Source organism: Parasteatoda tepidariorum, chromosome 1, assembly GCF_982258835.1.
Source record: "Parasteatoda tepidariorum strain Cologne lab strain chromosome 1, Ptep-v5.0, whole genome shotgun sequence".
Taxonomy (NCBI): Eukaryota; Metazoa; Arthropoda; class Arachnida; order Araneae; family Theridiidae; genus Parasteatoda; species Parasteatoda tepidariorum.
The window spans coordinates 81,740,133-81,766,284 of NC_141755.1; the positions used below are offsets into that span (position 1 = coordinate 81,740,133).

The 26,152-nt window shown below is 27.8% G+C and overlaps 1 protein-coding gene across 1 annotated transcript; it reads left to right on the forward strand.

Moving 5' to 3' along the window:
* The first annotated feature begins 30 nt into the window (after positions 1 to 30).
* spidey (hydroxysteroid 17-beta dehydrogenase 12 spidey) lies at positions 31 to 25,163 on the forward strand. The gene is made up of 10 exons (XM_043047718.3): positions 31 to 371; positions 16,949 to 16,995; positions 17,069 to 17,144; positions 18,561 to 18,671; positions 20,256 to 20,320; positions 21,003 to 21,047; positions 21,141 to 21,257; positions 22,360 to 22,425; positions 24,410 to 24,556; positions 24,886 to 25,163. The coding sequence occupies exons 1-10, from the start codon at positions 185 to 187 to the stop codon at positions 25,012 to 25,014; spliced, it is 990 nt and encodes a 329-aa protein (XP_042903652.2). The 5' UTR covers positions 31 to 184; the 3' UTR covers positions 25,015 to 25,163.
* Positions 25,164 to 26,152: the final 989 nt, after the last annotated feature.

A 26,152-nucleotide genomic window follows, 5' to 3' on the forward strand; every position in this document is an offset into this window, starting at 1 on the left:
TTGTTGAAATGCGTAATGACAGTTTGGTATCGAGGCTATATGCCAAAATTGGAAGTTGTCTGCTCTGCTCACTGCTCAGAAAGTTTGCTTATCGGTGAATTGTTACGATTGGTATGCGGTTTATTTAAAACCTCTTTTTACAGTTTTGTGCCGGGAAATCTTTGACTCAGTTTTTTTTTTGAATATGTCAACTGTTGAAAAATGTATTCAAAATACAGACTCAGCTGGCATTCTGTGGTACCTTGGTCTACTAGTTTTTTGTTGGATTTCATTTAAACTGCTTAGGTCATTATGGCGAGGACTATATACATGCATTTTAGCCGATTTGCTTGGAGCTACTGTAGATTGGAAGAAACTTGGGAAATGGGCCAGTGAGTATGTTTGTGATTATTTAACGTCAGAAAATGTTTACCATTACATACATACTGTACAAGTTTAAAGTAGTTAAATGTGTTGCATTTTCTGAATAATATTTAACACCGAAAACAAACTTACGCAGAAAACTAGCTTAGAATAATATCTTAGGGTGAATAGTTTTATTTCTTTTAGGATTTTTTTTCTCTCGTGATTGATATATATTATAACAAATATGTGCTGTATAATTAATGGCATTTAACAAAGTAAAAAGTGAACTATTGGTTTATGATTAATTACCTCAGTACATTTCATACCTAGTGTAGTGTGTTTAAAAGTGAAATTTTTATGTGAATGGAATGCTAAGTAGGTGACGTAGTTTAAGCTTTTTGTTTCTAAAATTGTTGAAAGTTTGTTTTGTTTCTAAAATTGTATAAAAGTTGAAAATTTGCAATTAAATTTTCCAATTCACAAACCACCTTGATTACTACAATCATTTCATGTATCTCGATAACAAAACAGATTGTTATATCTAAATTTAAAAGTTTTCAATAGAGAAATCACTAATTGTTTTGTTGTATTAACACAGGATTTGTTCTAATGATTTATTCACCAATTATATTGGGATAAAATTTTATTATTTTGTATCGTAACCAGGGTAACTTCACTTTTGGTTTTGATTATTTAATTCCTATATCATTTTTGATTTCTATATGAATTCTTAAAGCGTTTTTCGCTCAAGAGATTATTTAATATCAGTGATAAAAGTTGATTTCTATTGATTTATACTAATTTACTAAAGACATATTTGAAATCGAAAATGATTTGAACTTATGAATAACTGAACTGAGTTCTGTACCGCTCAAGAATCTTAAACATATTAAAATAAACATAGTTAATCTAAAATTTACAGTGTGATTGTAATAGCTAATAGGAATAAAATCTTTATAATTTAAGTTTCTTGCAACAATGAATTGAATAAGTTGTGAATTATTCTTAAAACTAACTATTTGAAGATCATAAATTATGAATATTTTTTCCAAAGCCTAAATTCCCTAAACAATAGGGATTGTTTCATTGTGTTGGGGCTTTGAAATTCGAGAGTTAACTATTAAGAAGTACCAGCCTTAGATAAATTTAGGAAGCCCTAAAAATAACATGAGCGTTTGCTTGTTAAAGTATCTAAGATTCAGAGCTCGGTACAGTATGTATAATAAAAGGAACACTTAAATCATTTTTAATGTGATTGAATTTGTTCTTTAAGATGCGATCTTTGGGAGTTTAAAGGTAGATCTTAAATATGATAATTAAATGGTGCAGACAGTATCCTAAGTAATTAAATCAATTACGAAAACCATACTTTTTCAGTGGGATCATACCTTTTTTTATTAATGCATTCAGATTTATTAATGATTGAAAAGAATTGAATTTTGCGGTACATCAATGCTTACCTTATTTTAAAATCCTTGTATCAGTAAATAGCAAAGTCCAAAATGTGATCAAAATCGATTTAATAGTTTCTGAGAAATAAATCTTTAAGAAAATTCTACATTTTTTTCTTATTTTCATATTTTTATCATGTAATAAATATTAATTACAATAACCGTGGAAAACTAAAGAGTGAGGAAGCTGAAGTTTCTAAAAAGTTTTAGAGGTTAAGAGAATTTTTCTTTCTTCAAAAAAGCAGTTGATAATTAGTATAATAACAATAATTAGAACTTACTTGGGACTTGATAGATATTGTGATGAATTCAAGTCATATTGTGGAACCAATGGCAAGTCTCAATTTTGATATTTATTTTCTCGAGTATTTAATTTGTAATAAATTATAATTTGGTAGAAGTTTCCACTAAGGAAATATTAAAGATCTCTTGAAATACAGACATTTAAATTCTGCAAAGAATATTTGTTAAAAAATGTAGCTTTAGAAGGGAAGGGAATGTGTCCCTCTAATTTATAAAATGTGAGAGGGATAAATCTCCCTCTGTCCCCTAAGTTACACAGTTCCTGAATAATTGTTTTAAAAAATTTTTGTTCTTCTTTTGAGATATTTTTTGGTGTACAGTATTGTAGCTGTGTTAAGATTTTTATTAAATTTGTTTAAATAGTTCCACAGATGTAGAAAAATATTCTAACTCTGTTTAGAAGAAATTTGGGTCCGTTTAAATTCCAAATGTAGTATTCTAAGAAAATATTTCTACTTTTACAAACACATTCTTATTAATATTAAATCATTATTTTTTTGACAAAAATGAATCATTGAACAATTTATATTTATTCATAAAATTAATTAATAGAATATTATGCAAATAAAAATTAATTTCTGCCAATTTTTTAAATAAAATATTATAAATTTAAGAACTGTTTGAGTTTACTTAATGCGTAACACATTAAAAGTGATACATTACTAAGTTGTGTTATTTAAAATTTGTCAATTGAAATTATTAAAAATGTGAGTGATTTTGTTTCCATTATTCGTCCGAAATGAATATTCTGTGTTGAGCAGTATAGGCTTAATACCAAATATTTGTATGTTACATGTCTAATTTAGTAGCAGCAATTGTTGATCAGAATCTTGTTACAATTTAAAAACAATTTAAATAATTGTTTTTCAATTTAAAAACTTCTTGAAAAATTTTTTAGCAATTTTTGCAATAACAGGACCCTATTTGCACAAATTAACAGAAGCAGGACCCTGGTTGAAAGAATATGACTTAACGCTTATTTTATATTCACAAATTATGAGTAGTTTTTCACAATTTTACTAAAACAGGACCTTTCACAAAATGTCTGGACAGACCCCAGATAGTCTACCCCTCCAAAATATGGAATTACTTGGTGGTGTGTCAACAACAATATATAGAACGAAAGGTATTCAGGTGTTTTGTTTTTTATTTGGCGCTCTATTTTATAGATCCTAACTTATAGAACTATTACTGCGGATAAAAAGAGATCATAAATTTTAAAATCATAAATTTATGTTATGCATAATTCGACTGCTCAAATTTTCAGCATTTTGAGGCATGTGTTGGAAAAGGAAATAATTTAGGATCTATAATTATACCATGTGACAGTAAGTCAATCATTTAATTAAAACAATGAAAACATGAAAAATTCAAACATAAAATGCATTTTAATTCAATAATAAATATTTTATGGTAAACTAATGTGGTTTTCGGATTAAAAATAATTTTGTCACCATGTTTTTTTTTCTTCCTGAAATTTTTTATTTTTAGATAAAACGTTTCCTAAATTTACCGTCACTTGTGCTTTACTTGAATTTTAAATTTACATTCCTAGTTTTTATTTCAAATTGTCTTAATTCGAAGAAAAAAGGTACACGGAATTCTGCCCTGCAATCCTTAATTAGTCCTTTATTCTTAATTAGCAGGAATGTCATTAAAAATTTCCGCTTAAAAGAGGAAAATTTAAAAGAATATTTTTGTTTAGAGATTTTTCAAGGTTAAAATGGATTTTGAAACATAAAAGTTTCATTAACCTTGTAAAAAATAACAAAAAATCCTGCTATATTTTTACATTTTTATTTTAGAGATTTGATCCATGTTTAAGTAAACTAGTAAACTTTAATCCATCCTTGAGAGAAGAAATTTTAAAGCCATTATTGCGTGAAAAAAACGATGGAATTCCAGTTAAAGATGAACTGAGTGGTGTTATTTCAAAGATTTATTTATTTATTATTATTTTTTTTTGCAGCGTATTTCAGGTTTCGACACGTTTTTTTTTTTAAATTTTTTTTTCTTAACATATTTGCATTTAACACTGTGTTTAACGGAATTAACTCTCTTTTTGGCAATTTTTAACAATGCAGGCTCTTTCTTATTTCCCCTCTTATTGCAGTAATCATGAAGTAAAATATATTTTGTTTAATTTTTCCTTTTTTTAAAAATTAAATCTTTCAACTGAATTTCTTAAAATAAATTATTTTACTAATGTACTGCTAGATTATTAAAGCAAGATCCCGTCTCCGTCTCAAGGACCACCAGTTAAAAAAAAAAAATTTATTTCATGTCCACATAATCTTTTAGCTGTATTTCGTTATTTAGAGATCAAATGGCTATTTCTGTGTTATTATTCTGTCTAGTGTAAGTGGGTATAGATCGTTTTGTAAGATCTGAAGGTTCGTGTCAAAGATATCAGCTGCTGCTGCACACATGTTTAAATATTTGAAAGTCAGATACAAACTTTAAAACGGCTTCTCTTTTAGTGGGAGGCAAATTTATTTTTGATATCGTGAAGTTGAAAAAATAAGTGTCCCTTACTTAAAAATGTTTAAGATATTTTAAAGTTTATTCTTTTTCATTACCGATAGCGTATGAAAAATTTTGTCGTTCATAAAATTGAAAATGCGTTTCAGGGTTTGGTCTAGAACAGGGTGCATAGCGTTTTTAAAAACTACTTAAAGGTGGATATTTGAAAGCCCTTTAAGGTGCTTTTTTCATTGGGTGTTTTTAAAAAGTGCTTAATTTTCTCCTTTTGAAAATGAGATTTTTTTTCTTTACCTTGTCGATTTTCGTCACTGAAGTGTGCTTTTCACATTGTTCTATTCGAAGTTATTCACAATTCATTCAACCACAGTCGATTTCGGTGTGCCGTTGGTCCATAGCGTATAAAAACACCAATCATTTTACATGTTTGATGAAATACTTGCGAGTCCGCATGTGCATATACTGAGCTGGGTTCGGTGAGATTATTGCACTCTCATGTGCAACTCTGCTGCATTTTGCAAGACATTCTCAATTTCAGACTTCATTTTTCACCCTCTGATATCGAAACGAAAAATCTGTCAAGCATTATAAATGGCTAATATAATCAAGAAAAGAGTTAGTCAGAAACTTGTTATTTTTATCATGATCAATGTTAAGTCTTTGAAAATTATTTTGCATTTTGTTAATGTATATAGTGCTTAAAAAGTACTTAAAAGGTGCTTATTTTACGTTGAAAGATTTGGTTTTATGTATATAGCATACCTGACAAATTTCACTCTTTCTGAGAATGAATTTTCCAAGTGGTAGTAAAACAATTACCGAAAATCAACCTTACTCAAAAATATATTTATATTTTGACTAGGTTAAAATTCGCTGTCGTTAAAATTAGTATGCTTTTATATATTTGTTGTAATTATTTAAACGTAGTGGTGGTCAAACTTATTTATAATTATCATTATAATTCAAAAATTTTAATAACATGACATGAGTTTTGGTACCACTTTAAATACGAAATTAAAATCTTCCGGAAAAACCGGAAGAGTTGGCAGGTATGTATAGTGCTTAAAAATATTTTTTGAATGCTTAAAAAGTAGTTAAAAGGTTCTGATTTTTTTTTTTTTTTTTTTTTTTTAAAGATTTGGCTACGCACCCTGTAGAAATGCGGCGGCACTTGACACAGAACTGTCAGGGGTCCCCTGGTTGTTATTTTAAATAAAATTTACCTGGTTAATAGTGAAGTGTTTTTAAATTACTTATAAGCATACCCTCCAACTTATGAGGATTTTGAAAATAATTCTTTCTAGTGGTAGCGAACCAAAGTAGAGATTTTTAAAGCAAATGGATCTCTCATAAAACTTTTATCAGAACTTAAGAATCTAGCCATATGGCCCGCACTTTTATAAGTAATAGTTAAAAAGTTACGCTAAAATTAATTTTTTTTAAATATTAAGACATTAATTTTGCTACCGTCTGAAAAGAAGATTTCTGAAACTACGGAAATTCCGTAGCAGTTGGAGGGTATGCATAAGTAAATTACGACATATTAATAGATTTGAGCTTTTATCTTTATCACTCTTTGTTAACTCATAATTCTGATAAACAATTCTTAAAGAAAAAAAACACAAAGAAATTCTTTGTAATGTTTAGGAGACCCCCAGAAATGAGGGAGCCCTAGTCCTGGGTCTCTCTGTCTTTATGATAAATCAGGCACTGATGCGCTCATCATTTCCTAAGAAAAAAGTGAAAATCATCTCTGCTAGACTTTTTCTCATTAAATTTTTATTGATATATTTCCAATTTCGACTTAATTATTTTTTCTAGTTAAAATAAATTTCGTTGTGATCATATTTTTGGTACAAAAATAAGCGAATTTTCAAATTTATTGTAGGATAACAAATCGTTTCAAGTAAATATGATTTCTCAATGTCTGTTACTTCATTTTCTTATTCATTAGAACATTTTAAAACGTTATTTTCGTTGTGTATATTCAAACTGATTTTAATCGCGTCAAATTTTTTCTCTCAATTTAATCAAGAGATACTAACTTCTTTTGACAAGAGTGTGTATTGTTTAAGTACATTTTCACCTTGACCTCATTCTGAATCCTACCTTTAATGAATATGACAGCTGAAGTTGACGGCTACATTTTCCTGCTTCAAGCTAAGGATGCTTGTGCTTTCTTATTTAGTTATGTTTTTAAGGAAAGTTTTCTAATTATTTCCTTATTTTTTTTTTTATTATGCAACTTTGCTGTACAGCTCATTGAGGAAACTGGAAGTATTTATGAACTTATTCTATATAGATCAGACTATCGCATAAAGTGAGCCAATTACCTGGGGGAAAAAATCAATAATTTTTATCTCTTTCTTATTTTCAACTTTAAGGAATTTATGTCTCTGATAATTTACGAAATTTTTTTTTATTGGTATACCCCACCCCCCGAAAACAACCATAGCAATGAGGCTCATGGGCCAATTATAAGGTCCGATTGTTTAAAAATTTCAGTGATTTCACAGATTGATTGGAAAACGTTACTCTGCATGAGTTTTAGAATCCTGATCCTCTTTAGATAAGAAAAGGGATCTTTATTCTACTACCTTCATGTTAACGAACGGATCATTATATAAAGGCAATTTCCTCATGTCTTAAGGAACTAATATATAAACATTTTTTGTTTAATTTTATTCAAATAAATTTGTTCAATAGAAGTTAGCAACCAAATTTTAGGGCAGTAAGCAATTTTAAAAGTTCTAAGAGTACTGAAAAATATAGAATTTCTTTCACATTGAAACACAATCGAACACATTTCTATGACTCAAATCGAATGAAAAATTATCTAAAATAATAGTTACTTAATGAGCATGATTAGTGAAAATGACAAACCATAATATGGTCTTTAATCATAATTGTGGTTTGCAATTCTTACCACGGATTAAAACTTTGCATTTATCTCGCTTTGAGCGATTTAATTGGAACTTAATAACTAAACTGAAATAGGCTTATTTTGAAATTTTAATCTTCGAACTCCGAAAATTGAGAATAAAATTTAAGAATAATCACCAAGGATTCGTATAACAGCTGAAAATGTATAACCATTCTAACTTGACGGAATTTTTTATCTACTCTTGTGTCTAAACTTTTGGGGCAAGTAAAATTTACATTTTATTATTTTTTCCGGATTTAATTTAGCTATAGCTTTTCTTTTTCTTCGAATCGTTTCATATCTGTTTATTACACTTACAGTGCAATTGAGGAAAACTCCACACTATTTTGAAATTTATATGAGAATTCCAAGTGTACCTAAAATTTCAGTTGCACATTGTATAAACAAAATGCATGTTAAATTTTTATATGATGTTCCACGTTGATGTGATTTGGCGATTTCCCCGGGCAATTTGAACTCACTCAACTGAAGAAACAGGAAGATATGTTCGGTGAATTTTAATTATCTTCAAAACGTGTTTCGACTGATTGAGTCTTCCGATTCTCAACACCTTATGTCTTCCGATGTTAAACACGCGTGTATTTCACGTTTTTTTTATCTATCAAAAGGATGAACAAAAGATATATTTAGAAAAAGATGATTGCTTTGATAGAGGAAAGAACTATTTTTAATCTCTGAGTAATGTATTTTCAGATATTTCGAGAGGGAGATTTCAGATATTTCGAGAGGGAGATATCGATTATTTATTGATTTTATATTGAGTACGGAATTCATGGGTAATGTAAAATTAATCGATTGATTAAAGCTAAGATATCGTCAAGTTTACGCTAATCAAAAATGCTTAACTTTGTACATATTAAAAATTCGCTTTTAAATATTAAAGTAGATAATTCGAAACGTATTTGACTTGATTTGTTCTAATTTTATGTTATTCAAATCGATTGTTTCACCTACCGCTTTTTTGTAAAATTAAAATGGCTATATCAGTTTTGATAAATTTATTTTGCATATTTTTTTTTTTAAATTTAGCATTTTTCTACTGCTTTGTGCAATAAAATGTCCGTATCTCATTTGTTGAAATTGATATACATTTTTTTAAACTTAAAAAATAGTTTTCGAATAGATTGAATAAGTGGTTGGAGGTTCCAAGTGACATTTTAATGAACTTGAATTAAGTTGCTTTAAATTACGTATTCGATGCTTTGATTTGTGTATCGGAAAATTTAGAGCTAGCTTTACCTTTACTTCTCGGCTGTAAGGTTCCGATTGGCGAAATCTCCTAATCCTTAACTATTGATTAACTATTTTGGAATGAAAAAATTTTGGTTTTGCAATTTTACCTTGCGTCAAATACGTTTTCCTATATTTTCAAAATTCTTGCGTTGATTTTCTGCTGGATTCTAACCTAATATCATCAATTACTTTAAAGATAAAGTAATGTCTTCTGGAAACAAATTTGAAATTCAAACAAAATGGAACTGCAGTTCACAATTACATTAATTTTATTAAATAAGAATGTTATATAAGAAGTTTTATTAATTAAGAATGTTCCCTAAATTTCTGAAACTCGTGAATTGAATTACTATATTATTTATACTTAACGATTTTACTTTTCCTGCGATATAGTTTGTTTTTCTAAACTAATTATTTCAAGTATTGATTAAAGAATTATTATTAAATAAAGAATAATGACATCACGTGTCAATTATGAACTGCATCGTTCGAAATGTTCTCAGTCAAATGAAAATTTACATTTCAAATGTTAAAGAAATTTGGAGTGCGCTCCAAAAGCTCTATGTCGTGGAGCACTCCCAGTAATTTTTCAAAATTCTAAAGCAGTAAAGCACATTAAATTTATGTTATCAAATAAATTTATTTAATCATGAATTAAATCATATGAATTAAATGATAAACTCAAAAAATGAAGAAATTTGGAGCGGGCTCCTAAAGCTCCGTGCCTTGGAATAGGCACAATGTTAAATTTTTTATTATGCCATCATGCTCTCAGTAAAATTTTCTACACACCTTAGTAGTTTCAAGTTTCCAAATCTTTTATCTTACTTTACTGCGTAAAGATAAACATTATGTAAACATGAACACCCAAAATAAAATTAGTAATAAAGAAAGGGCTTTAATAATTAGTGCGCCTATCTGGATACCTGCAAGTGACGCTCTAGATCCTGATTTGTTGCTAAAAACGTGGCATTTGTTTACGTTAGCAACTGTTCTTTCCATTCTATTTCGAGTAAGCCAAGCCCATCACAGAGATGCCAACTGCTCCGGACACGCCAAAGTAATTTAAAAAGAAAAAAACGGTAAATAACTACAAAGTAAATTTTGTAATTATTTGACTATTTTTGCTTTTGCTTTTTAAAAGATATAGTAGGGGTGCACAACCTTTTTCAGTGAAGGGCCACATGCACAGCAGATTGACCAATGAAGGGCCGCATGCCAAAGTGTTTAGATTATTAGATGATATGTTACATATTGAAAGCAATTGTTGGTGGTGATTGTTATATAAACATCATTGTTTATATAACACTAAATTCTTTTTATCGCTTAACCTTGTAATCTCTTTGCAGAAAATACAATACTTTAAAACGTTTAAAATTAGAAAATGCAAAACTGATTACTTAAGAAAGAAAACAGAATTCGAAAATCAGAATCAATTTATCAGAAAAAATTTAGATAAATTGAAATAATTTAAAAACTATGGAAAAATTGAAATTTTTTTTTATCACATTACAAAATACAAAAGTCCATTTAAACATAGATTTTAACGTTAAATTTTTTCTTCATAGAATTAAATTTCAAATAAATAAATATTCTAGTTATTAATATAAATTCAAGTTAAATACTTTGATTTAAAGAAAGTTTATAGGGTTAAAAATGATTAAAACAAAACCCCTTAAGTGGAAAATAAGATTTAGCATTTATTAGGGAATGTACTTTAACTTTCAGACATTTTTATTTTAAATTATAAGAGGCTGAAAGAGGGAAGAAAAAGAAAGAACGAAAACACATTAAATTTTAAGGAACTATATTCCTTAATAATAAAAAACTATTAAGATACTTGTTTACAACTTTTTATGACGAATATATTTTTAACATGACACTTATTATTTACAATCAATAAAATTTACATTACTTTACGAAACTTATCTTTTTTTATACAGTTAAAATTTAATGATATACAAATCATTTCCCAGCATATAATCATAAATGATATAAAATGCTACAAGAAGGTAGAAAATGGTTTAAAAAAATTCTTAATGGTTATACTGTAATTTGCAAAATTTTTGAATATTGTGATAATTTTATCTACTTGATCATGTGATATTTTTTGAGCCATTAAATGAAAATGTTATGATTGTATTTAAAGACTACTCTGTAATTTTGAACAGGCCAAATTCATTCTGGAAAACAGTCTTTCGACAGAAGCTGTTGTTGTGGGTAGTATTAAACTTAGAGCAAATAACATCATCAGTTTTGGAATTTGTCCTAGATGGTGTTCTTCCTTTCTGGGTTTTTAAATCGCGGAAATACAAATATCGATGTGTTATTTTTTAATTGCTTGAATACGAATTGCTATGCGTTATTTTTTAATTGCTTGAATACGAATTGCCATGTGTGATTTTTAAATTGCTTAAATAAAAAACTCGATGCTTGTTTTTCAAATCGCGTGAATACGAATCTTGTGGCTTTTAAATTGCGAAAGGACTACTCACAACACTTGATTTTTAAAATGCATGAATATGAATCGCGATATATGGTTTTTAAAACGCGTGCATATGAATTGCGAGAAAAGTAGCAACGGATGATATTTTAAACGTCAGAACACGAATCGCGATATGTGATTTTAAATCCCGTAAATACGAAACGCGATGGATTATTTTTAAATCTCGTTAATGTTAATACGAAATGCGATGGGCAATTTTCAGATAGCGTAAATACAAATTACAATGTATGACTTTTAAATTACAAGTGACAACAAAAAGAATAGGTTCGATGTGTGTTGTTAAACTTGCACGTGTTCATGGGACTAAAGAATTATGCAGTGTTTTGAATTATTTTTTTTGCAAAACGAACCGCGTTTAATATAAACACATCTCGTTTTTTTTTCCTGGGAAGGTGCTGATTTGGCTAAGATACGTAATTACTTTTTAAGTTACGAAAAAAAATTAAAACTGAATCGAATTTCACGAGTTGTAATATTGTGTGAAAATATCAGGTATATTCTAAATCACAAATAAAAATGCAGCAATAACGGGAAAGAAGAAAAAACACACTCGAAAAACCTCTTAAAAAATGCGTGTTAAAATCGGTACAACGCAAATGATAAAATCGGCACAAACAGAGCACGTAAAAAATAATTATTTTAATGCGCGATTCAAAACTCGCTTGCTGTCAAACCATAGTATTAAAAATATCATAATCTTTTTAAATCACGGGGAAAACGTAATAACTACTAAAACAATAGCCAAAATACTTTTATATTTCAGATGAAATTGGAGTAAATAAAGTCCATCAAAATTTTATGTAATTTAAATGCGGGATTTGAAATTAAAATGTCGCAATAGCGTATAAAAAATATCGGTACTTTCAAAACCTTGTAGAAATGTGTAGCAATAATTTCTAGAATAACGATTGAAAAATAATTTGATTTGCGATAAAATCGTTACAATTAAGCCGTGTCAAAAAATGGTTATCTAAATGAGCGATTCTTTACTCGCGATTCGTAATAATATCGTGCTAAAATATCGAAGTTTTAAAAACCGGGTGGAAATGTGCAGCAATAACTGTTGAAGAAAGGTTCTAAAGTCATTTAGATTTTCCATGAAGTTTGCACAAATAAAGCGTTTCATAACTTTCAAAAATCGCTATTTCAGAAACTACTTGAAAATGGGTAGCAATAACTACCGAAAAGTCATTGGAATCGGCACATACGAAAGGCGTCAAAAGTGGTAATTAAAATTCGTAAATCGTAATAATGATGTATTAAAAATATTGGGATTTTTAAAACTATGCTGAAATCCGTAGCGTTAACCATCGAAAAACTACATTGATTGAGATTGGGTGCGTCAAAAACTTAAAAGTGTAAATTTAAATTACCGAATTTTTTTTATTATTTTTCAAAAACAAATATTTAATTTTTTTTTCATTTTGTTCAGATTGCGGCCGCGGGCCGCACATGGAGGGTTGGCGGGCCGCATTTGGCCCGCGGGCCGCAGGTTGAGCACCCCTAAGATATAGCATGACTAATGTACCATAAAGTGGTAAATTATATAAACCTACGAATTGTTTAGAAATAGTGGTGGATAAAAATCTACTAAATTGAATTTATTAAAGCAAGAATCACAATTGATAAACTGCCACTTGAAAATCTATATTTGCTGTCCGGAGCAAGTTGGCATCTCTGCCATCAAGTATCAATTAAGTGACTCATTCTGTATTCTTTCACAAAGATTTCAATTCTTTCATTATATATTTCTTACTTAACACAACGACAGGCACAAAGCCATGTGGAGCATAAACAAACTAATTATGCATCGAAGTTGCCAGGTATACAAAGCAAAAATATATCAAGGTTAGCATAAAATACATAAACAAATAATAAATCTAAGCTAAGTAAAGACGTAGATAAGAAAGAATTGTATTTCAACAAATTCGATGTTCGATACTAAGCTGTATTTAATTAACTTCACGTTAATTAACATTCTAACTTATGTGGGGAAATTTAACTCAACATTAACACGCCATTTTGCTTATAAACAATTAGCTGTCGCGTACGTCATAGGTCACTTATGTGGGTATCTGTAATCTTCTTCTTGAAGTGCGGGTACCCAATTGTGATACTCGTGCTAGGATGAATTAGTGTCCTAGTTTTGAAATAGGAAATGAATTATTAATACTAGTAAGATCATTCACTTTTTAGAATGAATTTTGATCTTGGATTTTTACTGATATTGTCGGTGAGAAAACAAAGGAAAAAGTACAAATATAATTAAAATCTCTTTATGGTCGTCTTCAAGGAAATACTTAGTTCTAAAACTAATTACTTGTTTATTAATATGGCGCAAACCAAGGTTATTTATCCTGTGCAATTATCAGTATTGCCTAACGCATTTTTTTTAATTGTGGAGCTAAGTGATACTTAAGCCAATTAGTAAGCCGATTGTCTATTGTGTTCAACAGAGCTATAAAATAGTTCGTTGGTCCCACCGTTTTAAGTGATTCTAAATACGTGATTTGTTTATTTAATTTTGAGGTTTAATAATTCTGCTGTAAAAATTTTGTTCTTCAAATATTACTTGAGCATATTGGAAATTTTGGATTACCCTTCCCCCGCCTCTGCAAAAATAAGCAAAACACAAACCCCTCACATGCTTATGTAGAAAAGTTACAACAACCCTCTTCCAACTTTTTGCTTTAACTTAGACTTTTTGGGTAGTTATTAAGTTTTAGAAAAAAATTCAATTAAAAAGATGCAATATTGCTTTAAAAGTTTAGGTTCTAATTCATTTTATAAAATTTTGAGTCTAATGTTTTATCTAAATCTTTTTTTTTTTTTTTTCATTTGGGTTCAAAACTATTGACCTGTGAAACGCTTCTAAGAACTTTTTCTCCAATTTTTTTTTTCTCCCCGAATTCAATTTTTATTCCACATTAGAAATTATTCTACCAGTAATTTTTTCGTTAAATATTTTATTTTGTTCATTTTAAGAAAATTTTGATTCATACCCCTCCTTTTTGTCTGTAAAAATAAGTAAATCACACCCCGTTATGTGCTTACGTAATATTTGGACGGCCCTATTTGAAAAATATTGTAATACATGTGATATTTTTATTCTTCCGTCTGCTTTGATTTTTTATTTTAAATTAAATAAATGAATAGAAAACATTTACTATAAGGTATTGTTCATTTTTACAGCTTGTTTTTGAAAATTTAACTACCAAAATGTATCCAAAGCTTTATGTTTTAATAATACGTATTTGTAATTTCTGCTATAGTTGAATAAAATTATCTTTTGAGTTAAAAGATTTCTCCTGCAAGTGTGCTGATTTTCTTTCTTTCAATTTCGATTTCATGGATTTTGACAAATATTTTTAAACTGCCTGCTCTTCCTTTTAATAAGATTTCTTCGACGAAAGGTAAAAAGGTTGAAACTTTCATACGAAGAATCATGATCAGTCTTCGCCTTTACATTTTATTAATTTTTAATGATCGGAGTCTATTTTTGGCACCAGAAAAATTGCACAGCACGCCCGCTAGCGCAAAAAAAAAAAAAAAAAAAAAAAAATCTAAGTAATTGTTTTGATGTTCTTATTACCCATTGACGAAATGGGTGTTCAGCTGCTGTTTGATATTTTTTTTAGAATTCTTTTTTTTTTCACTTTTAATTTTATTTTATTCTGATTTCACGAACTAAGTGTCAATGGTTCAAAATGGTGACTTAAAATTTGCTAATTAATTAAAGCAAACTATATTTTTAAGGTACAAAAACAGGCACAAAATGCTTTCTTTCACTAAATAAATGTATCTTTTTTCGACGGATTGGATTTTTGACTATCAGAATAGAAGGGAGGGAATCCCCTATCTGGGAAATATTGCCCCGTAATAAATAGTAGTTATTAAATGATAATAACTAACTATTCAAAATTATTTTGTTCATTGCGTATTATCTTTGGATAAGCAAATTGGGTGCAAAAATTTTTGGATTCACCTAATTTTCCGAGGTATGGGCGAAATACGAAAAAAGTGTCAGTTACTTTTCGGAGACCAAACTGCCAACCGCTCTTTGACTAAACTATTGAGACCATATTTTCTAGACTGCGAATTCAGCAGTCAAAGGTTCAAATCCGTCGAAAAAAAGGTACGTTCATTCAGCGAAAGTACATTTTTTGTGTTTGATTTCGTAACCTAAAATATCGTCTGCACTAATTAATTAGCTTATTTGAGGAATATGAACCAATAACCTCTTTGAACCAATAAGATTGGCTAGTTCGTGAAAATTAATTATAAATAGTTAATTGAGTGACATTTTTTTATTATTTCTTTCCCGTTTTTCTATTAAAGGGCGCAGGCACGAAACCCCCAACGTGAGAACATACGCCTATTTTGCCATGTTTACTTTTAGATACTTATGAAATATATTTTGTAAAAAGAAATAAAATCAATTTATGAAATCTGCAATTTTATAACTTCAATTGCTTAAAACGTTGATATAATCCCACTTTTTATCTTAAATATTGGAAACTAAGAATTTATTACTAAAGTTTAAATTTTTGAATGAAAAAGATAGAATGTAATAACAGTAGTAAATGGGGATTGGGTTGATGATAAAGCTGAGGAAACTTTCTCGAAACATAAACTGGAAATACTACTTCAGTTCAATGCAGAGGTGGAGGGTAAGTTAGGTGAATTCATCTTCATTTTTTATATCTTTTGTACACGTGTTAGTACGTATAAAATGTTCTGCTAGAAAATTTTATTTTAAATTTCCATTTTTCAAAAATAACGAGGGGGGGGAGGAGGCTTTATAATATTCTGCTTTTTGGCGGAGTTTTCGGCAGTAAATAACTAAAAAACTTATACATTAAAAAATTTATCTGGGATAAAAATAATAGAGGTTTGATTAAAAATAACAGAAGTTGTAATTTAAATAACGTTGTAATTTAATTAATTTAAATTAAATACTACTTTTACAGTAACTAAGTTTTTGATAATTTTTATGATATTTTGTAAGCAAATCGAAAGATTGATTAAGATCTGCAATTTTATAAATTACAAATTACTGCAACAAAAAAAATAATAATAATAATCTTATTTTTGCGCTTTGATACATTTATTATTAAAGTATTCCAAATATTGATTTCCCTTTTAATTGTATATAGTATACTATAAGTATATATACAGTGTATATGTTATAGAATAAAAATTTATCCCAATAGAATTGGAACTCTATAGAATAAAATTTTATCCCCATACAATTGAAACTGTATAAAATAAAATTTTATCCCAATAGAATCAGATCTCTATAGAATAAAATTTTTACCCAGAAATTTTTTCTTCTATAGCGTTCTAATTCTATTGAGATAAAAATCGAAACTCAATGGAATAAAATTTTATCCCAATAGAATTGGAACTCTATAGATGAAATTTTATCACAATCCTATCAGAACTCCATAGAAGAAAATTTTATCCCTATTTAATCGGAAACTAAATCTGTGAAAACAGAATGAATTTTTTTTAGGTAATTTATTTGAATAATTTGTAATTTTAATGTAACAATTTATAATCAAGAAACAAAATAAAAATCGTGAAAAATCATGAGGTTGGGGAGGAAAGTTAGCAGGAGATGAACTATATTTTTATTCGTTTCTGTTTTTATCATTATTCTTACATAAATTTTTTTTTTTCTAGTTGTAACAGGTTCTACTGATGGTATAGGTAAAGCATATGCAAAAGCAGTAAGTATTGAGTTTTTGTACATAACTTTTTATGAGTGTATAACATTAATAAGAAATTTATTTTATTTTACAGCTAGCAAAAAAAGGTTTTAACATAGTTTTAATAAGCCGTACATTTGAAAAGTTGGAGACTGTAGCTCAAGAAATAGGTAGGAGATAATAGTTTATTATAAATATAATATTAATACTAATTTATTTTTCTCTTTAAATTTCAAAATTTTTTCTACGATTTTTTTATTTTATCTTGAAGCTGATATAAAATTAATTGTTCAGAATTACTTTTTTCATTTAAAATGCTTATAGCGTGTTAAGCTTTTTCTGATGTTTCAATAAGTTGCATCGTTACAATAAAAACCAGTTTCTCCCTATTTAAAAATGTGTTAAACGCTACTTTCTCAAAAGTTAGCCGTTAAAATTTCATACATTTTTGTCAGATTTAAGTAATCTTTGGGTTAAGTAATCTTAGTACTTATTTCTGAAAATGTAATTCTAAAATATTGATTCATTCGAATTAAAAAAAATCCAATAATTTTATAATACTTATAAGACAAGACTTTCCAAGTATTTGAGCCCAAGTTTTTTACTAAATAAAATTCATAATTTAGGTTTTCAAATTTATAATATGTTTATTAAAGCCTTGTATTTCTATTTTATCAAAAAAGCATTATAATTTTATAATAAATCCAATCTTTTAAAAAATACAAAAATCAGTCTATTTTATATCAACCAAGACTATTATCATGTTATATTCATAATACTAATCCTGTTTATTTACATGGTTTGACAATTTGTTCATTCATATTTCTCTGATAAGTGTTTCCTTGTACAGAGTGCTCTATAATCACTGCCTCGAATATATATTTTTAGAATGCATTAATGTTTATGGAAATTAATATTTAAACAAGGAAAAAATAAACCTTATCAAACACATCATTAAAAGGAAGGCAATACTAAAAATATTAAAATCCTGTTTGATTACCAGAATGTAGTGAGAAATGAAAAGAAATTATTAGCAAAAAACAACCTACAAATTTCTTCGAGCAATCAAACTGGTTTTAATTTTTTTCATGCTTAATTTACCAATATATTTTAAATTTATAAATATTACTATGATTCACTCCCTTTTTCATTATATTTATTAGTCTCTTTTACAAAAAAATGTTTTAGTTTTATAAAAATACGATCACTAAAATAATAAATGTGCAACATAATTCCATGCAATTTTTTTTTACACAGTTTATGTTTTTAAGAAACCAATTCAAATAAATTCCTAAATTTTATCACATAATCGCTAAATAATTTAGATTGAAGGTACTTTTAGTCCTTATAATTATTTCGATATAACTAGTAAAGAAAAAAGAAATTGAGGTATTACCTGGAAAATTCTCATTTCACATATTTCTACACCTTTGCAAGATGCTTGTATCCCCTATTCTGATGAACTATTGTATTTTGTAAGATGATCCCTAAAGTGATTATTTTTTTTCTAACTAATAAGAGATATTATGTAATTTTTTAATATCTCGATTCTATATCACATGGTTAATCAAATTTTTTTTCTCCAGAGAAATCATATTCTGTGAAAACTAAAGTTGTTGCTGTTGATTTTACAAAAGATGTGGATATTTACGATATTATTAGGCGAGAAATTGAAGATTTGGACATTGGTGTTTTAGGTAATTATTCAAAAAAAAAATTTTTTTAATATAATTTTTATGCTTAACTGGTGAGTACTTTTTCAATATAGCGTCTATTACCAAATTCTGATCCATATTATAATTTAATTTTTAATTTATCTCTTTATTACTTGGAGGAAAAATAATGTATGGATATTTCAATATTACAGTAGGGAACCGATTATCCGGAACGATCGGGACCATCGCTATTCCGGATAACTGATTTTTCCGGTTTTCTGAATCGCTACAAAAAGCCGTTTTTTTTATTGTTAAACCCAACTAAAAAAAAACAAAAATAGTTGGAAATAATCTTAAAAAGAAGAAAAAACGATGAAGTAATACATTAATGATTATTTCTAAAATGATGGTAAGGTAAACATCTTTCAAAAAAGAAAGAAAAATCCTGAAATCTTATGAGGAAAGAAACTTTTTTTTAAAAAAAATGGCGAGAAAATTTATCGAATTTCGTTCCGGTTTTCCGGTTTTCTGATTTCCGCATAACGGGTTCTGTACTGTATTATGCTAATAATTATGAAACAAAATTTCACATTTTAAATTAATAAAAATATGAACTTATAATTTATTTCCCAGTTTTGATTGTAAAAAGCAAACTTTCGGTTGAACTCTAAGTTTGTTAAGGTAATTGTGAATGTTATAACTTATAAAAGACTACTTTTAAGATATTTAATTAGAGGAATGAAAATTTCCATCGTTTTATCTTTAATAATCTTAAAATAATTTTTATATCTGACATGTGCAATAACTAGTTTAATTATGATTTTTTTTTTTTTTTTTTTTGCATGTACATAAATTACAATTTATTAAAATAAGCCGAATTGTAATTTACATTGAAACGACAACTTAAGAACTGCTATAAACATTGAAAATGGTTATTAGGGAAACATATTTCCTTATCAAAGAATTCAGTTATTTTATTTTGATTTGTAAAGCGCGATCAGAAATATCAATGCAATATTTTATAAATGCTTGTTCTTTTCATAATTTGTTCAATATATTTTTTTGTCGATATACTATAGTTCGTTTTAAAAAATGACATTTCACTTGAAATTATTTCATAAAGGCAATCAATTATTAAATAAATTAGGAATTATAGGTTGGAGCTAAATATAATTTGAGGTTTCAAAAAATTCACCACTAGTTATAAAAAGTACTCCTATTTAACTCTATCGCGGAACCCTTGGGTTCCGAGTAACACCATTTGGGAATCGCAGCTGTAGAGAGTAATTATAGTCTATTATTAAAATAAAAGTTGAGTGTCAAGTTTATTTCAGTGAATATAGTTTTTCTTCACCATTTACAATTAGAGTAGTTATCAACAAAATATCTATTTAAAAGTGTTAAATTTAACGTATTTGGAGTGGTTTATGATAAAAATTTAAATTTTTTTTTCATTTTGTTAGAATTTTGAGAAGAAGATAATCAGAATTTTTAGAATAATTTAAATACTGCCTTGTGTTGTATAGCTTTATTTATTTATTTTTTTTTATGAAAAAAAATCTGATTTGAAAGTTAGATCTTTTTATTAAATTTTTCCTTTATAATGTATGAAAAAATTATTTTCAGTTAACAACATTGGGATGAGTTATAAATATGCTGAGTATTTGACAAAGATTGTGGATGGAGTGCAGGTATTTTAATTATGATAATTTATTTAAATATTTAAAGATAATTATTTCTTAATAACAGGGTGCGCAGCGTTTTTAAAAAGTGCTTATTTTCGACTTTCAAAAGCCCTTAAAGGTTCTTTTTTCATTGCGTGCTTTTAAAAGGTGCTTAATTTTCCCTTTTTCAAAATGAAATTTTTCCTTTTCTATGTTGATTTTCGCTTCGAATTATTCAAAAAGACACAGTTCACATTGTTCTATTCAACGTTTTCACTATTAATTCAAACCCAATCAATCTACTTCGGCGTATTATCAGTCCGTAGTGTATGAAAACGCCATTCGCTTTACATGATTCAAAATTTCATGATTTTTGACAATTGTCAAAAACAATGCCAAAAGTTTTTTTTCTTTTGACATGACGTTGTTAAAACAAGATAAAACCGCCAATTGTCAAAAACTTTCCAACCCTGCCTATTTATGATACTTTTTTAAAGTGCTTAAAAATATTTTTTGAGTGCTTGTTTTTTGTTGCGTAATTTGGCTATGCACCCTGATTAATCTTAATAAAGTTAGGGTTAACTATTAGGGTTAACGAATAAAAGTGAAGGGACAGTATTACGTAATTTTCATCCTATTTAAAGTACATCCTAATAACAAAAGATCTATATGTTTTAAACATATTAATTCCCCCCCCCTTTTCTTTCAGTTTAGTGATGATTGCATAAAAGCTAATATCACATCATGTACTAGAGTAAGTTCTCCTGATTTTTTTCTTTTTATTTAAATAAAACACTTTTAATTTCATGATATGATTGCAGTCTTATAAAAATTTATTTTTTTCCAGATGACTATGCTTGTATTGCCAGTTATGGAGAAACTTGGCAAGGGTGTTATCTTAAATGTTTCATCCTTAAGTGCTTTATCACCTATGCCACTTTTAAGTTTATATAGTGCCTCTAAGGTAAAGTGTTTCATAGAGTCTAGATAGTTTTATTCACAGTTCTAAAATTGTATTAATTTTTTTAAAACAAAGATGAATATTAATTAGATAATATGCATATTATTTATTATAATTTTATTACCAAAACTCAGATTTGAACAATCCAAAAAAAATTCTTAAAATGCCCCTAAAAACAAACAAACTCATATGTAATTAAACATAACTTTCAATCTAAAAAATATTTCCTTTTCAAATTTAAATATTAAAATACAAATTTTGAGAGAAATCGTGTTACAATTTTTATTAAAGTTTAAGTAAGTGTTAAATTGGGGGAAAGTTACACACAAAAAAAAAAAAAAAAAAAAAAAATACCAAAATTGTAGGAGACATTAAGAGAAAGTATAAAAAAAAAAAAAATTGTAAAAAAAAAATAGATGTATGGTAAATAAATATACCTTAAAATCTCTCAACATGCCTCAAAGAGAACCAAAAAATTAAGGTTATCGAAATATGGCTGATATTTACTGCCAAAATTCTGATATAAGATATTCAGTTATGGATTTCTTAAATCAGAGTTAAGAAATTTATAATTTGATCTTCTTTGAGTTCGAATAATTCTTTTCTTTTTATTATTATCTTACCTGTTTTATTTAATTTGGTTCTACTTTGTTGATAGATTTCTGGGTAATGTAAAATGGCAAATACAATTTATTTTAGCATTTTAATTACCCAGGGAATTGAAAGAAAATATCACATAACAAACAACTTTTAAACATTGAATCGGTTAAGGGTATATATATTTTTAAAAAAATACTTATCTTTCATATTTTTGTTTCATTCTATTCTTAAATACTGCATCCAACTTATTTTAAAACGATTTCATTATTTTAAGCCTACTTAATGTTTGAATTCTGTGCAATATAGCAAATAACCCTACAGTCAATTTTTAAAGGCTTAGATATTTTGATATTCAATAGTTATATACATTAGCGAGACTATTTTAAAATTAAATTTTCTGTTGTACCTGTATGAAAGTATTGTTTTACTTTTAAAATTAAGTCAATTTTTTGTGTTGTAATTTTACTATTGTAAGTATAAAATAATTCATCTTCTTATTTATTAGGTATATGTTAAGTTTTTGACTGAAGCTGTGCATGACGAATATAAATCCAAAGGAATTATAATTCAGGTGATTATTTTTGTGAACTTTAAATTTTTACTTGCACAAAATTTCGTAAGCCTAGCTTAAATATTTATGGAGATATAGACATTTTTTTTAAAAAAACTAATTTTTTTATCTTGTTTTTTGCTGTAACTTTGAAAATATTCAATAAAATTGTTAGAGCAATTTAAACTTAATTATAAAATTTTTGCTTTCAAATGTGAGAAAAACTATTTTAAAACTGCGAAAGATATGAGTAATTAAAGTAGTTATTTTATACTGCGCGTGCGTCGTATAAAATAAGATTCACTACTAAAATTAAGAATTTTTTTTTCTTAATTTTGTCGTAAATCTTATTTGGCAACTAATAAAAAACAAGTCCTATTTGAATATCTTAAGAAGTTTCCAATATTTTAAGTAGTTTTCATATTTTTTAAAAGAATGCTCAAGATGATAAGGGGTTTTCCACATATTTCATTTTGTACAATTGAACAAGATTTATTAAAAATGACTCCGGCATTGTTCGGGATCATCTAAAAGTATATTTTTTTCGCCTGTTTTCTTTCCTCATTCAATCAGATTTTAGTGTATGAACGTTTATTGTCAGGGATTATCATTTGTTACATTCTGTTTTATGATACAAAATAATGTTTGTAAGAAAACCCATATAATTTTAAGCTTCCTTTTAAAAAATACGAAAACTACTTGAAACTTTTAAGATATTCAAATCATACTTTTTTCATTAGTTGCCAAATACAATTCATTACAAAATTAAGATTTTCTTTTTAAAAATTGTTTTCGTGTAAGTGCAGTATAAAAGAACTACTTTAATTGCACATATCTCACACAGTTTTGAAGGAATTTTTCTCCAAGTTTAAAGCAGATAATTTTGTAATAAATTTTAAATTGCGTTTCATTTTATTGAATATTGTTAAAGTTTTAGCAAAAAACGTTAGACAAAAAATTTTGTTTTTATAAAAATGTTCACATTTCTATAAATATTTAAGCCAGGCTTATGAAATTCTGTGTAATTATTGCATATAGTACTAAAAAAAAAAACTGTCACAAATCTACTGCTACATTTTTTAGTATAGGGTGGTGAAAAATATTATTTTCATTTTGTAATTTGTTGCTGGTCTCTCAAACCTATACTTCATTGATATGTATGAGAAATCGAATGATCTAAACACTTCTGAAGTTATAAAATAATTTTATAAGTATTTCTGGAGAAATATGAAAAAATGTATTAGTGTAGAACCGTTTCTGTTATTTTGTCCTCCCCCTTTATATTTAAATAATTGTGAAACAGACTATTTGGAAGTGTTATTTCTGACTTTCAATGTCACAAATTGATTCATATTCTTACTTGATGTATGTATCAATCATTACTTACTGCATAAACTGTGTTGAAGTGTCTCATTTATCTGCAAACTATTTGATATGCTTTGCAGATAATCTTTTTATTATATTATTTCGTTATTCAACATGAGTGTTTTTATAATTGTACAAGATTTCATAGTGGTAGTGTGGTGTGGCAAGTTAATTGTTTCCATGTCAAATTGAGAATCAGTTCCCCCTTTTCTCAGTTCTTAAGTTGCTATTTCGAAGCAAAACTGATAAAAAATATAATAGTTATAAAAATATTAAAATGTAATAAATTTTTAAAAAATTTTGTTGGAAACAGTGAAAAAACAGCTCTAATTTTATATGCAGTTACATATTTTAGCTTTCAAAATACTGATTAAAAAAAAGCCTGATATGTTTGAAACTACATAAGATTTTAGTTCTAAACAAATTAACACTACACATTTTTAGAATTTTTGTTGAAAATGAAGTAAAACAATTATTATTAGGCACTGCAAATAAATATTAAAATGCAATATAGTTTTTTGAAAATGAAATGTTTTTAAGTATATCCTAATGTGTATGTAATAACATTTGAAATTGTACACTTTATTATTTTACTCTTTTTGTGTTTGAATTGCATTCATTTTCTTAATTTATGTTCTAGGCTGTACTACCTGGTTTTGTTTCAACCAATATGTCTAAAATGCGACCAAGTTTCACAACTTGCACACCTGAAGCTTTTGTTAAATGGGCTATGAAGTCAGTTGGAGTGGAAATGAGGACGTATGGCTATCCTGTCCATAAACTTCAGGTGAAAGAATTTAAATTTATTCCAGACTCTTATCCATCATGTTTTAAAACCAATTTTAAAATAACAGTTATTTAAATATTTCATTATTATAACTTTCAATTAAGGTCAAAGTTCATATTTTTTTCCATTATGTTTATTTGGAAATGTGTTCTAGCACTTTTAATCTTGACACTAAACAGGTAGAATCTGATTGCTGTCTTGTACAAAAAAAAAATCTGTTTTTCTCTACACTGTTCAAAAGAAAAATGCTGATAGCCAGGCTATCTAGCTTGATATTTTCACTATTTTTTGATACAATCTTCTGACTTTTGATATTGTTTATTTTGCAGGGATATATTCAAGAAGCTCTGATCCAGTATTTACCCGAGAGCCTTAATCTTTCAATTGGACACAGCATGATGCAGGGAATAAGAAAGAAATATTACAAAAAGTTTGGCTTAACTGATAAAGAAAAATAATAATGTTCAACTTCTTTTTCGTATATGTTATTTCATCACTCTTTTTTTTATTTGTTAAATCTTATAACACAATGCTGGTACATTCCGAACAAAGTTCTTTTTCTGGTATACTGTCATTGAAACTTAGGAAATAAAGGTTTTGTAAGAAATTTATTTTCTTTTATTTCTCAGAAATAACACCGTGACTACCACTACTTCTTAAAGGGTGGGTTACATTATGACCACCCTCCATCTATAACAATGGGCTTGCCCAGGTTTTCATGGGGCACATTAGGACCCATAATATTCATAGAACAATCCCTGACGTCTGTAAGCTACTTGAACATAGTTGCAGACCAGGTTCACCCATTCATGGCAACAGTTTTTCCTGCGGGGGATGGTGTTTACCAACAGGATAATGCACCATGTCATAAGGCAGGGGTAATTGTGAGGCCAAGTCAAAATTCCGGAAAATTTCTTGAGTTAAAAAAAAAAAAAGTTTAAATTGAAAAAAAATTTAAACAAGGTTTTTTTCCTATATTTCTTAGTTTACTTAAAATATATTTAAAATTTTACACATACCTATACCATTTACACATAGCTATGATGACCTGGAGAGGTAATTAAAATTTACAAATATGTCTTTCTTTCTTGAGTTTATGATTATAACAACTATTTACTGATAAAAAAAGGAATATTAATCATGAATATAAGCTTATAAAGTATCTCTCTGGCTCTCCCTTACAAACAAATAAAATATACTGTGTTTTTAAGTTCCACCTTTGAAAATTTGATTTCCGGAAACTTCTGCGATAAATGATATTTTGAAACGTCTGGACCTTCGATCTCCGGAAACTTCCAGATCACTGCTAGCGAAAATTCCGGAAATCCGGATTTTTTCCGGAGCACAATCACCCCTGATAAGGATTGAATCATCGAAAGACATTCCAGTGACTTTCAAGTCATGTCTTGGCCCCCAAATTCACCTGACCTTAATCCAATAGAGCATTTGTGGTCCTACTTGGAAAACCAAATTCGTGCCGCCACGCTACCCCCTCGCAATGTGAGGGAATGGTACCAGATACCTCAGATTACGTATCAGCACCTTGTGAAATCAATGCCACGGTGGGTGCTAGCAGTTTTGAGAGCTAAAGGTGGT